The 14,748-nt window shown below is 42.0% G+C and overlaps 1 protein-coding gene across 9 annotated transcripts in view; it reads right to left on the reverse strand.

The window, feature by feature from the left end:
• The window catches only part of NCKAP5 (NCK associated protein 5), a 918,990-nt gene that overhangs the window by 34,158 nt on the left and 870,084 nt on the right, over positions 1-14,748 (reverse strand). The window contains exon 18 of one of the 9 annotated variants that reach the window (XM_074363534.1): positions 13,215-13,307. The exons of the other annotated variants lie outside the window; for them this stretch is intronic. Within the exon in view, the coding sequence (XP_074219635.1) occupies positions 13,260-13,307 (48 nt within the window). The 3' untranslated portion in view covers positions 13,215-13,259. The remainder of the gene's footprint in view (positions 1-13,214; positions 13,308-14,748) is intronic. 9 annotated transcript variants of the gene reach the window in all.

Consider the following 14,748-nt stretch of genomic DNA (forward strand, 5'->3'; position numbering starts at 1 on the left):
TTTCCTCTAATTTTGTGAAGATTTCAGCTTGTTGTTTTCTATCACAGTCTCCCATATAACTCTAGCTACAAATCTTGATGATTTCAGTGTCCATGTAGATAATTCGTTGAATGCCCTGGCTGTGATCTCTCTGCTGCAGATCTCGTCCTCCACCCGCTCCCACTATCACCAGCTATAGCTCCTCCTGAACCTCGATTTTAAACTTCCCACTCTCCCACTGTCCTTCTTTACCAGCTTACTCCTTCTAATGCTTCAACTCAACACTCCTTTGATTGGAATCTACCATCCATTGATTCTACTAACTTTTTAATGGCTCCTCACATCTTTCATGTCCACATTTCCACTCTTATCCAGCTTAGTGTCCATGGCTCATCACTGTAATCACTTCCTTTCAAACACCCTCAACTCCATTGCCCCATTCTTTCTGGTACCACCTGATAAAGACCGAACTTTGTGAGTTTAAGTCCAACTCACTGCCTGTTTTTCATTCATGCTGCTAAATCTGGATGCAGATAAACACACAACCCCGCTCACTGGTCTCATTTAGTTCACAATTCCTACCTTCAAGTTGGCGATCCCGCTAAATTTCTCCAGTCTGTTGCCTCTCCCTCTATCCTAGACTGTTTCACACTTTATCCTCTCCAAAATTTCAACACCTCCTTACTAACACTTACTCTCAGCTGATGATCTTGCTTTCTATTTTCCTGAGAAAACAGAAACAATCAGGAGAGAATTTTCACAATTCTAAAATTTAAAATTCATGAAATTTTCCATCCATGTCTCATAGCATCTGCCCATAAATTCTCCTCCCCTCTAGTCACTATGGATGAACGCATGTTCCTATCAAAGGACAGCCCTCCACTTGTACGTATCTCCTACATCATCAGTCTTTCTCAACCTTACTGGATTATTTCTATCAGCATAGTGTGTCATAACTTTTCTATCTTTAAAATAGGTTCTCTCCAGTGACAGCACTTATCTATACACTTTATAGCAATAATCCTTGAGAGATTTATATATACTCACTGTCTCTAATTCCTCTCTTTCTACTCTTCCCTAAGCCCTCCCTAATCAGACTGTCGACCTATCATTCTACTGCCATCCCTCCAGTCAAGATCTCCAATGACCTCCAGATCACTCCAAAGGTTAAGTGTGTTTGTATGTTACTTGATCTATCAGTACCATTTAATCTGATAAATAAAACATATTTAATTTCTTTTCCATCGTGAGAACATTTGCATAATTATAATCTACATTTAAAGGCCTAATCAGGTTTAAAATGTAAGTTGGTATGCCAAGCCCCACTGGTATCAGATTCTGAATTAGGAGGCGTTCACTTCTACGTGGGAAATACTGGGAGGAAATGAAAAAAATTATGAAGAAAAAGGAGGACCCAAGAGTTTGTCTTTAAAATGGATGATGCCCACTTTATAGCATAAAGGTCTGAAAGCCAGAAAGAACTTTAGAATTCATCTAGTCCAATGCTCTTATTTTACAAAGAGGACATTGAGGTCCAGAGAAGAGTAGCGACTTCTCCATCGTTACAAAGTGGCAGAGTTAGGACTGGCACCTACAGTTTCTGCCTCAGTGCTTATTCCAGTAACCAGTTAACACTGCTTTACCTCTCATATATGTGTGGGTGTATGTATATATATATGTGTGTGTGTGTGTCAGGGTATGTTAATATGTATGCATATGTGTGTTAAATACTTTAGAAGCATATATAAATGTAGATATATATAACTATGCACACAATATATAAATACATGTTTATATGTATATACATATGTACATATATACATATACATGTTTTTTCGAAGATCATTTTTTTCCTGAATGAAAGAAGTATTGGAGAGCACTCACACATCCAACCCTCTCTGCTGTTCTCCTCTGATATTGTCAGGTGCCCCTACTTGGCTCCCCTGGGATCAAGCCCACCTTCCACTAAGCCAGGCCCGATACTGAAGCAAAAGGACTACAGGAAGCCCTGGACTCAACAGACCACTGGCTGAATATAAAACTCACTGCCCTGCACCACCTTCTCAGTTCTTCTGATGGGAAGAGGCTGAATCTGGAGACCTGGGAGGCTTGGGCTTGATCCTGGCTAAACCACTGGGTGACCTTGGGTGCTTTTCTCTTCTGAACAATGAGAAGCTGATTTAGGTAAAGTCTTAATTCTTCCCTTCTATCTTGCAGTGCCTCGAGCTAAGGTTCTTTGGGCTGACTCCATGCTGTTTATAATCTTCTAGTCTCCCCTCCTCCAGGTGCTACTGTCAATTCATCACAGAGTTTCTTGCCTGCTTAGATGTTTGCTATCTGCTTGTCTGTCTTGGTCCTCTTAGCTGACTTCTCTAGGTGAGACTACTGGACTACATGATGTGTGGACTTTTCCAAACCCCCTTCTATAGAAATCAGACTCCTGGTTCAGGCTACAGTTATGACAGCTACTTCTCAGGGTCGGATACGATATGAAGGAATAAATTAGCAATGGGGGAAGCAGATCTTGTAAGTGAGGAGAGGGAGGTAGAACACAAAAAGAAGCACTGGAGAAGGAAGAAGGAAAGACATGAAGAGGAAAGATGAAACAAATGGCATTATGACACTAAAGCATAATACTCTCTGATAGTGACTCTGGTCTGAAAGAACATAAGAAGCCTATAAGTATACGTGACCGTAACTAATAGGAGTGTGGCATTTAAGACTGATTAAAAGATCTTCTCACATCTAAGAAGGTAGGAAAAAAGGCAGAAATTGGAGGTAAATAAGACTTCTTTTTTCACTTAATGCATAAAAAAATACATTTGGAAACTCTTAGAATTCTAGAAGTCTCAGATCACGCAATTCTTTAATGGTTACTTTTCCTTGCAGTCATTTTCATATAAAACAGAAATTTTTAAAAACTTGGCTCTCAGATTCTCAGAACTGGATTCATTGCAATCTAATATTCATGACAAATTACCATCATTGGACTAAGCATAGTCCTTTTTCATTACAGTATTTATTTAATATAATAAATTATTGGGGAACCAGTGCCCAATCCAAGAAGTAGCATATTTTTAATTGCTTCTGTCTACCTAGTTGCTCTTTCCACATCCCAACCTCCACCTTCCCTAGAGACGTAACCACTATGATTAACCTTCTTGTTATAATTTCTTGCTTTTGCCTTTTTTAGTTTTATTACATATATAGGTATGCCCAAACAATATGCTATTCAACTTGCTTGTTAGTGAACTTTATAAACAAGGTATCATACTGTGTGCATTCTTCTGAGATTTGTCCTATTCATTCATTATGTTACTAAGATAATTCCAAGGAGTTGCATGTAGCTGTGGTTCGCTCCTTTTCATTGCCGTGTGATATTCTATGCTGTGAATATGTCAAAATTTATTTTTCCATTACCCTATTAATGAATATTCTGGAGGCTTCCAGTTGTTTTTACTCTTAAAACCTGTCTGCTAAGAATATTCTAGTACAAGCCTTCTGGTACCCATGGGCTAGAGCATCTCAAGAGCATGGTCATACATAGTAAAGACCAAAAAGATAATAAGTAAATTCAATCAGCTGGTTGATGCCAATAAACATGAAAACTTAGACAAAAGGGATACAGTCCCATAAAAATTCATATTGTTTATGAGAACTGACAGAAGATGAGATAGAAAGCCTGAAAAGTTTTCTAACTGCTGATGACATTGTGGCAGTCATTAACAATATTCCCACAAAGAAAATATTAAGAAAGACCAGACCTATTTACAGGTAAGCTTCCTCATACATTCAAAGACCAAGTCACTCTAACTTATACAACTTCTTAAAAGGAAGAGAAAAAGAGGGAATACTCCCCACTCATTTTATGAGACCAGTGTTACTTTGATGGCAAAATACAAGAAAGTACAAGATGAAAAAAGCACACGAAAATAATGCCACTTAGCCATTTAAACCCATTTAATAAAATGGGTTAATAATAAATAACATACCAATTAATAATTAAATGAGTTAAATACAGATGTAGAAACCTTAAGCAAAACATTAGCTAACTACATTTATTAATATATACAAAATATACTATATCATAGCTAAATTGGGTTTATCTCAAGGATATAAGGCTGGTTTAATTTTTAAATATATAAATATCTTTCACTTCATTAAGAGATTAAAGGTAAAAACCATACAGTCATCCCAATTGATGTGTATATATACTTTTGGTAAAAGTCAACATGATTTTAAAAGAAACCTCTTAGTTAACTAGGATTAAAAGAGAATGTCTGTAATCTGATAAAATTAATCTACAACCCACCCCAAATTATAAAAACATAATTATCCTAAATTGGGAAACATTGGAAATATTCCCTTTAAAAACCAGCAACCAGACAAGAATGCCTCCCATTACCACTTAACACTGATTGAAGATCCTTTTTTTTAGAACCATACATCCTTTTCGTAAAATCTCATGCTAACCTTCCCCTTAAATGTAACTCTAAAAACAGATGTCCGTAGATCCAAGGAGTAGTGTTCTGAAAAGGTCAAACACTCCTCCCTTCCCCCAAATCATTGTCAAGGTTTTTTTGTTTTTTTTTTTTTTAAATAATGTTCTGCAGGACAGCACATTTTAGCAGGAAAAAAGGAAAAGTATAATTTGACATAGTTCACTGTAAATCCAGAAGTATTATCCAGGCTAAATACCATCTTGTTCTGGAATAAGGAATTAAACTCATTTTGCTTTTTCTTCTTCAACGCAGAACTTAAAGAGCTGTTTTAGCCCATAATTTCTTTCATCTTATGATCCAACTGGCATTATACTGAATAACATTTGTAATTTAACCATATTATGTGTGTGAACTCTGCCCTCCAAGGAGAACTGAAGAGACATTTTATGGCACTGAAACGATAATTTTTTTAAACTTTTTTTTTTTCAGTTTTGAGAAAGGCACTGGGAAGTTCTTGTTCATTTTATGCTTTGTTCTGAAAATCCAGCTGAATTTTTACTGAAGAAAATGATTTATCTCAGGATTAATGCTTTTCATTTGGTTGACAAATATTTACTAGATGTCCCCTGTGTGCCAGGCACTGTTCTAGGCACTGGTGATGTACTAGTGAAAAAAACAAAACATTCAGTCCCTGTGTTGCTTAAATGTCCAGAAACACCTGAGTGTTTTTCAATAATAAACATAAGACAAGGGTGTGTCCAGAAGGTTCTAGAATAGGGATCTCCTGTCCCATTACATGCTTTCCTTTTTCTCTCATTAGGTATTATTATTGTCATTTGATGGATGACAAATTGAGGCTCAGAGAAACTCAGTGAAATCACACACTATGGATATTAATTCAAGTTTTTCTGACTCCACATCCTTCATGAACATTTTCTAGTATATCTGGTTGACCCATTCATTCATTTCTGCATGCATATATTCTTTCATTCACTATCTCAGAAAATGCTGAGTTCTCTATCAAATAGGACTTTGGATTACCTGGTGTTTGCCTGAGTGTACGCTGAAGGTACTCTTTATCCCCAGTCTGTCAATACCATCTTTTCCCCAGCTATGTAATACTGTGTAGCCCAAATGGTAGCCAGATCCTCCTGCTCTCTTCCCTCACCAGTATATGGTATAGAAAAGCTCAATTAAAACTATGTTTTAACAGGTAGAGTTCTTTCCAATGGAGTAAACTGATTTGTAAAGTGGTGAGTCCCCTAATTACCTCTCGATAGTGGCATCTGAGCAGCGGCTGAAGAAGGATAGGATAAGGGGGATTCATTCATTCATTCATTTATCAAATAAGTATCCACTGAGCACCAGGAATTATGAGACTACGGCACTAAACAAAACAGAGACCCCTGCCCGCATGGAGCTTATATTCCAGTGAGAAAGATGCTAGACAAGGTAACTTTTACATTTTCTTCTAACACAGCAGCTTTAAGTTATTAGAAATGGGGACAAAAAGCAGAAAGAGAGGTGAGGTTTTTGTTTACTGTTTTTCAGCAAAGGCTGCAGGACAGGTTTAAGTTGAAAGGCAGATTCTGGGAACAGCAACGGCAAATCCAAGCCTGTTCATCATCGGTGTTCTGTGCTGGCCCCCTGCTCACCTCTCAGACTCACTGGCGCAGACAGGTCACAACCACTGCCAGCTGGCACCCTCTTTATATTATAAATTACTCTCATGAAGCCACATGGCCTCTGTTCTGCTAACTACCTATGGGAAAGACTGGCAGTCACTGCCCTCTTAGGACCCCCTCTTCATTCCCCAATTTACTCACTAGCCCCGAAGAGAAATTCTCTTCTTTATGCCAACTCAAACTTGCTTCTTCAAGGCTGACCCCAGCAGTCCCTCCAGGGACATAGCCTCGTTGCTGCATTCCTTGTGCTGGGAACCCTGTGGGCACTCAGTCCCACAGTCACAGACTATCCTTACACCCAAGACCTTCACTAAACACTCAGCAAGCCCTTGCCACATGCTGGAGCTTCAGTGGAAAAGGTCACAATCCCTGCTGTTAAGGAACAAGCAGGGAAGGCAGTGGGGATAACAGCAATTTGATGGTCACGGTGAGCCTGGGGTGTCACACGATCACAAGGGAGGGGCGTAAACCTAGATCCAGAGCTCTGACTTTGAGATGATCCACTCCATTTGAAATGGGAAAGCAAGTCTTCATTTGACTTGGGAAAATAAGACCCTGTGCTGGTCCATGAAGGTAGGGTCACTGAGAAGGAGTTATGACAGGATACGCAGGCAGGGCAGGGGTGGGGTGTCTGTACCACACTTTTTAGATGCTGCTGCTATTGGTAATGGCTTCTAAGGTTTCTAACTTCCCTCTACAACTAGACTGTAAGCTCTGTGTGAGCAGGGCCACATTTCATGCTTCCTTTCTGTTGCCCACAGCACTCAACTTAGTGATGGTTCATCGTGAGTCCCCAAGGAGTACTAACTGAGTCTACTCAAACTGCAGGATGCGGGGATGAAAGGGTCAGCCTGGCCCGCTGAATCACTGTAATGGAAGGAACTGGGATCTTTTCATTTTTCCCTGTTACCCAATTGTCTCCTCCACAGCTGTTCATAAAAGAAACTGGTTCATCTTCCCTTTGCTCAAGTATCTCTTTGAAATAAAACTGACATAAGACAACTGGATAGTCTCAAATTAAAAAAAAAACAAACTTGGATCCATATGTCAGGACAAAAATACTAACTGTATGGGTACTAGAAAAAAATCATGAGTTTTTTTCCTTAATAACTTTGGAGTGAGGAAAGGCTTGTCACAAAACAAAAGATTGATGAGACTGACCGTAGGAAAATAAAATCTTCTCTACTGCAAAGAATATCATAGGTGATGTCACAAGCGAGTGAGCAACTGGGAATGACATTGACAGTTTGTATCACAAACAGAGGAATGATCTCCTTAAATTTTAAAAAGCTCTGAGAAATTGAGCTTAAAAAGACAAACAATCCAATAAAAAACTGGGCAAAGGTCACTCACAGATGATTCACAGAGTTAGAAATACAAATGACATTGAAGCAGATTTAAACAGAAGTTCTCTACCTCCCTCTTCATAAGAGAAATCAAATCTAAACCCACACTGGAAATTCATTTCTCCTATGGAAGACTGGCGGAACACAAAAGTTTGACTTTGAATTTGCTGGTGAGTTTTTGGGGAACCAGGCACATTGATCACTGCAGGTGGATGTGAAAACGGCACAGCTCCTCTGAAGATACGCTCACCCTTTGACTCAACAGTCTAATTCTGGGGATCCATTCCACAGGGAACTAGTTACACTAATTATAGCACAGCCACACAATACTGCTGTGGAAAAGGAGGAAGACTTTTAAGTACGGACACTGAATGATCTCCAGGATATATTATTAATTGGAGGAAAATAGAACAAAACAAGATGCCGAACAGTGTTTACAGTATGCTTCCCTTTGTATGCAGAGTATTTATTTGCATTAGTTTTGTTTGCACAAAGACTAGAAGGATGAACAAGAAACCGATAAAGATGGTTAACCTATGAGGTGAGGGGCCCAGAGATAGGGGAGACACTTCTGTGATCAAAACAACAAAATCAAATTTTGAAAAATTTCAAAACGAGGGAAACTCTGAGCAGCTCTCCGAACAGCAAAGACTGCTGGATCCTGAAGCAGGAAGGCTGACGTCGAGGTCACTATGGGCTTTGTTCACAGAGATAGAATATCAGCCCTGGTTGGGGAGGGGGGATCCGGAAGACATCTAGCTCGGGACAGGCCAGATTAGGCGAAGGAAGACGCTTGCTCCAGACCACTAAGGAAATTATGGTCCAAGAAGACACAGGCTTACTTCGCGTTGGGTATTTGAGCCCTTCTGCGTATCTCAAAGATTTCGTGGGCACTGCAGGGCAATGAATGACATCAGCACAGCTTTGGGTCTTCCCTAAAAATATCGACCCTGTTGCCTCCCTTTCTATGGAATCCTAATCGAGTTCAGGAAGATACTTGGAGGTTTCTGGGTGAGGGAACATCCCAAGATGGAAAAGGATAATGTGATATATATAGCATAGGATGGACCAAGCAAACCAAGATAAAAGGGAGGTTTAAAAAGAAGTGGGGGAAAAAAAAACGCATGGGGTCAATCCCCAGTACCTCCATTAAAATAATAATAAATAAAAAACAACAACAACAGTAATAATAAATAAACCAAATTACTTCCCTGCTCCCACAAATAAACAAAGATAAAATACTAGGCTTTAAAAAGAAATAAAAATATTAAAAGATTTAAACAATTTTTTTTAGGTGAAAGAAACACTGTTTATGATGCTTCTGGGGGTTCACAACTGGATGAGTCGGCTGACTAGGGGGAGGCTGGGAGCCAAGCACTGACCTCAGCCTGCCCAAGACTGAGAACCAGTTTGGCCCATACCATGGAAAGGATGTGGTCTTCTTTTCTAACTAAATTCCTTAAAGAGTGGGCTGATTTACTCATTTATAATAAAATTCCTGGTCTAATTAAAAATGGAACTTTCCCCCACCTGATCCAGCCTCACCATATTTCTGGTTCCCACATAATTGAATCTGGAAACAATGATGCTGAGTGATAGCTTGGGATATTGCTACTTACAGAGAAAAGAAATAATAAGGAAAAAGGATGCTGCCAGGCTGGTTTCAGAGAAGTTTAAATAAGTTCTTCCTTCCTTAGACTGGATCTTAACAACAGATAGAGATAACATGGTATTTCCCTTAATGAAACCGTGTAGCCCTGGATAAGTTATGATGGAGGTTTAGCTTTCTGAGGCTGTAGCTTCACATTATCTTGGCCCACAGTTTGCCAGTCCTTGTGCTCCCCTCCCCTCCTCAACCTTATCCTAAACCTTAAATTCCAGGAATTGTTCTTTCCCTCGGCACCTTTAACAAATTCCACTCACTGATTTAGCACTCTGCGGGCTGGAAGCCTTGCGACATCTATGGTCATATCTGAATGACTCCATGAGAAGGAGGCAAAGTGAACACTGGATGGCAGATGGAATGAACTAAGGCTCAGAAAGGTTAACACTATTGGTCCAGGATCACAAAGTCTCTTCACTAGGACCCAGGTATCCTAACTCCCAATTACGTGCATGTCCAACACATCTGGCCAATGATTCATGGCTTTTGGTTTCTAGGTTCCAAGAATTTCACAGAGAACAACCAGTTGTGTGATTCACTGAATGATGCTTGACATTTTTCCTGGCAAAATTCCTGGCTGCTGACTGGGGAGGAACCCTGTTTTTTCTGGAGCTTATCTGCTTGGCTGTATAGTATGGACATGTTTCGAGATTTGTGGCTGGTTGAGGAGGGGCAGTTGGGATGGGAGAATGTTAGAAATAATCATTGTCGTTATTCTTCAAGTCCAAGAACAAAATACTCTAAGCTATTAGAATACATCTATCTCCTTTCTCCCCATACCTCAAAGATTTGCACAGTACATTCTCTTTCTGTAAACTCTAATAATTATCTCCAGGAAGATTTTTCCTGAATCCTGAGCCCTTTCTTTTCCCCACTTACCCCTCTCTTCAACAGAGCTCCTTCTACTGACCCAGCATTTTTATGCCTGAGATTTATGTTAATCTTCCTAGTCTTCACCATTCCGTGGGAGAGTTCTGGCAAGGAGCCCTTTCCAAATGTCACAATGTGCTTTTTAGCCAAGTAGGAAACTTTGAGGTCCCCCAGGAAACCCAAACACCTGTTGACTATGTTTTTTCTTTTCTTTTAATTATCTAATTGCAATTTACCTACTTCTCTAGAGCAGTGTGAGGAATAAGCATCCTCGGGTAACTTTCAAGTCTTGTAAAGGATTTCCGCCTCCTCAGGGCATGTGCTTTCTGAGAGAGACAGGAATGAAATACTAAGAGACTTAACTGGTAGCAGCCTCAATCTGTGCTGTTTTAGCACTTCAGACAGTCAGCGTGTCCCTGACACACTCCTCAGGGCCTCGGGAACAGGCTCCACAGACCAGTGTGAGAGGCGCGACAGGAGCAGGAACTTCCCTTCCAAAGCCCCTCTGAGGAAGCGCATCTTAACCACCCAGTCAGGTAGCCAAGCCAGGCCTGCTGCCCCTGCCGGCCAACCAGGGGGGTTTGGCCCCTGTCATAGTTTGGCATAAATATTTGACTGCTTGTCCCTCCCAACGCACGTTTTGGACACTTGGAGGTTAATCTCTTGGCTGTTCCCTGGCACCACTGACATCTTGCGCAGGATAACGCCTTGCTACTAGGGCTGCCCTGTGCATTATGGGACATTTAGCAGCCCCTCCATCTCTGAGTTGTGACAACCCAAAATGTTCCCAGAAGTCGCCAAATGTCCCCTGGGGGCGGGGGCACAATCACTGTGTCTGAAAGCCACTGCGCTAAGTGGCCCGGAGTGGACACTGGGGGTATCACTTGGACTACGTGCGAGCTCCACAAAGCCCTCCTCAGATGTGCTTCCAGGGCTGCCAGCTGGCAGGGGCCTTGGAGGTCTACCAGGGTCCACTTCATTCTGCTCCCCCTGTGCAAGGCTGAGGGGGCACACACATTTTCACAAATGAAGTGGCATCCGATTCATTGCTTCCTTATGTAGTTTTAGATCCACTGTCCAGTTTTCTTCCAGCCTGGCAGCCGAAGATGGCTATTTTGCACAGCATTAAGTATCATTTGCTTCCCCCATCCTCCATTCCACAACAAGCAAGGATTTTTTCCGTACTTTGAGATTCTACTTTGCAAGTTTCTGTTTAAATGTTTTGGGCTATACCATGTTTGAACTCGAGGCGGGTAGCACTGGGGTGCTGTGGTAATGAGGGGGGGAGGGAAGCCGGTCCGTCACAGAGTGACAAAGTCTGGGGGGCATCTCTTCCCTCCAAAATGTCTCATTAGGGTCCCCAGATTTGCTCTCCATCTCCTCTGTATCCCACAGTCCAATTTAATTGAGCAACGGCCTCGCCACGGCACACTGCTCTTCCGACAGTAGGGTAAACTCATTCTGTTCATCGCGACGTTTGCTTTCTTAAGGGCCTCACAATATGCAGCTTAAATAATTAAATGCAGGTCACATCACAGCCTCCCTTTTCAAGCCACTGTGAAGACACAGTGCGTTCTTTCTGATGGTTAGCTTCTGACCACGTGGCTTTTAGAAGCTAGTGGGGATTTTGTTTTGTTTTGTTATTGTGCATGACACTTCTTCCCACAAAAACCCCCAAACTTCAGCATCGTGCAAATCCAAGCAGAACAGCTGAAAGGGTTTTCTGATGATGGATGAATGGTGACAGAGAGAAATTGGAGACCCTGGTTACAGTAAGGCATGGTCAGTCCTTTCTCTTTGTCATCCAAGAGATTTTCATGCTAGGAGAGAACTCCCTTGTTTTATACTGCATGTGTCCATTCCCCTCGAGTTGGGATGGATTTGCCAAAAATAAAGCTGATCTTTAAAATGATCTAAATAAGAGAAGTTCCAGGAAGGACTAAAGATAACTCTTACCTGTAGTGTCCATTTTAAACAATAGATTTCTCCAGGGGAACTTTGAGTGATTTTAATGAGTTTGGATTTAGTTCAACCCAATGCTGATTTTGCACATTACAGAGATTTGTCATCTTTAAGTCATGTGCCAGATGAATGCTTTAAAATAGATGCAACTTTGTGTGAATTCTCCATAATATAGCAAAATCTGATTGCTCTATTAATAGCCAAAGTCCTTGGCCTTGGCAAGACAGGGTGGCAGCGTTTTTAAAATTCATCTTCTCTGCATAATTAGTTGTGAATCTCAAAATAGTCAAGCTGAGGAATTAACCAGGAACTGGGGCCATTATCCTTCAGTGTCTCTTTCAATATTGGTCCATAGTCATCATTTCCTTGTGTTTTTCTAATTACTGCAAGACTAATTGTTTTTAACTAATCTGCCCTGGCTCTTTGTAATTCGTTGACTGTGATCACCTTGAAATGAAGAAAATGTACTTCTTGTTCAGGAACTTGGGCCTTGGTAGGTGAGCATCATCTGGTGGCTGTGGGACTGTGGGTCTGAAGCTTTGCTCATTGGACCCGATCAGTGCATCTGAGGGTGTGGAGCCCAAAGAGGGAGAGAGAGCTTTTGACAGTCAGCGCAAGAGCGTGGTGACCTGCAGGCCCTAGTGGGAAGTATATTTATGAAAACTGAAAAGAAATGGGAGTTCTGGTTCTTCACTCTGAGGAACCAACAACACAGCCTTCGGCAGTGGAACACAGCCGTCCAGGGTGCATGAGCAGTATCTCTGTCAGATGATGTTTCTAGTCGGTGTGTCTGATTAGAGGCATCGAGGGAGCAGGGCTATGTCACTAACCTGCACTCAAACCCCAGGTCAGGCATTGACCCAGAAACAGAATAACTGCTGAGTAAACCAGACGAACTAGTTTTACAGGTCAGCCCTCCTCTGCTTTAATTCGTTCTGCCAATCTCGTTTATCCACTAACCAGTTCGACTTGGAGATTTTCAAAGAACAGGTATCGAAGATCAAAGGTTCCTGACCCTTTCTTTCTTTTCTCTTTCAGATCTCAAGGGTATGAGGCATTTTCATCAATAAGAGTGGTTTCTCTGTGACAGTAACTCTCAAATCGGGGCAGAGATATGACAATCCAGCCAGGGGGTATGTGACCATTTAAAAGAAACAAAACCAAACAGAAGATTCTAATAGGCCCCCAACAGCCTCCATTAAGAATCACTGAAGAGTAAGAGGAATTACTTCTACATCCTTGAGAAGGATTGGGAAAATGGACTTACCACTTTCTCTAGCACACCCATCCAGAGGGGGAGAAATGTCCTTATTCAATTTCTTTCCGTCAGCAGCTGCTCTGGGTCTGGGTTCTTCTTTCTCTGGATAAGGAAGGGCCCAAATGGATGATGGATGTGCACAAGGAACTAACCAAGGCCTTAACCAGTCCTGTGCTGCATTTTTCTTCAACACTTATGATGTTGTTTAACCTTTATTAAAAAACTATGATGTGTCTAATAGGCCCTGTACTCAGTGCAGAACACAAATGAGAAGTAATTTTGGCACTAATGAGAGAGCTGAATGTGCAAAGAAATCACTCTAATCTCATGTGGCAGGTGATTGAAATAAATACAAGGTATGGGAAGAGAACAAATGAGGAAGAGTAACTTGAGCGTGGCTGATGGAGGAGCATTGGGAAGACTTCAGAGGAGGAAAATTCTGAACTCAGTCTTAAAGACTAAGTAAGAGTTACATAAAGGTCAGAGAAGAAGGGTACTGGAATGAAAGCCATTCCAGGACGTAAGACCTCGAGAGCAAAGGCACGAAGGCCCCCAACAGCATCATGTGTTCAGGACTCTGACAAGCATTTTGATGCTGCATCAAATTTAAGATGAGACATAGAGAAAGATGAAGCCAGTCAGTGAGATGAGGCGAAGGTGAAACTTGCAAGAGGAGGACATTGGATTTTGTCTGTGGGTAATGAAGAGTCCTCGATGGGCTTTAAGCAAAGGAACAATATGATGGGGTTCTATACTTTGGTGACAGCAGGATCGATGTGTTTAAGGGGAATGAGTCTGGCCAGGGCTGGAGGTGGGAAGGGGCACAGGGAGGCGGTGGGGCTCTGCAGACCAGGTGCAGGTGCTACGGGGGCAGCAGTAGAAGGGCCCCAGAAGGGGCAGGTGTGAGAAGCATCTGGGAGGGAAACCAGCTGGTAGGACCCTCCAGGGACTGCCGGGAGGTGGGGGTGTGAGAAGGAAGAGTCAAGGAAAACGTCTAGCTTCATAGTTCGTACTGAAAGAAAAGAGAGACTATCCATTAAGACAGAGAGACTAGGAGGCAGAGATTTCTACAGTGAAAAAGAGAGGTTTCAGCTTGGAGTTTTGCCCTTGAAGAGCCTAGCAGGGTATGTGATGGTGATGGGCAGGCACCCAGAGAGATGTATCAGAAGCTTAGGGGAGGAGCCTTCGCTAGAAATTGCTATCTCACCTTCTGCCAACCAGGTCCAGGGAGTTCAGTCAGCGGGGAGACTCCCCTCCCCTGCTCCACGCAAAGACTGGGGCTTCATTGCTGCAACTCCACTGGGTCCTCCTCATCCTACATTCTGTCCCTGGTTTTCTCTCTCTCCTTCATCTCTGTCCCTTGGTCCTGCCTTCTCTTTGGCCTTGCCTGCAGGAAAGGGGCAGGAGTGTTGGTGATGCTCATCATGGCAAATCAGAGTGGGCGGCTCCATGGAAACAAAGCCACAGACTCACTCCGTCCGCTACCTCACCCGCTGCGCCACCTCCCTGGCTCCTAAATCTTGCTCCCACTGCTGACTGCCCT

Source organism: Camelus bactrianus, chromosome 5, assembly GCF_048773025.1.
Source record: "Camelus bactrianus isolate YW-2024 breed Bactrian camel chromosome 5, ASM4877302v1, whole genome shotgun sequence".
Lineage (NCBI taxonomy): Eukaryota > Metazoa > Chordata > Mammalia > Artiodactyla > Camelidae > Camelus > Camelus bactrianus.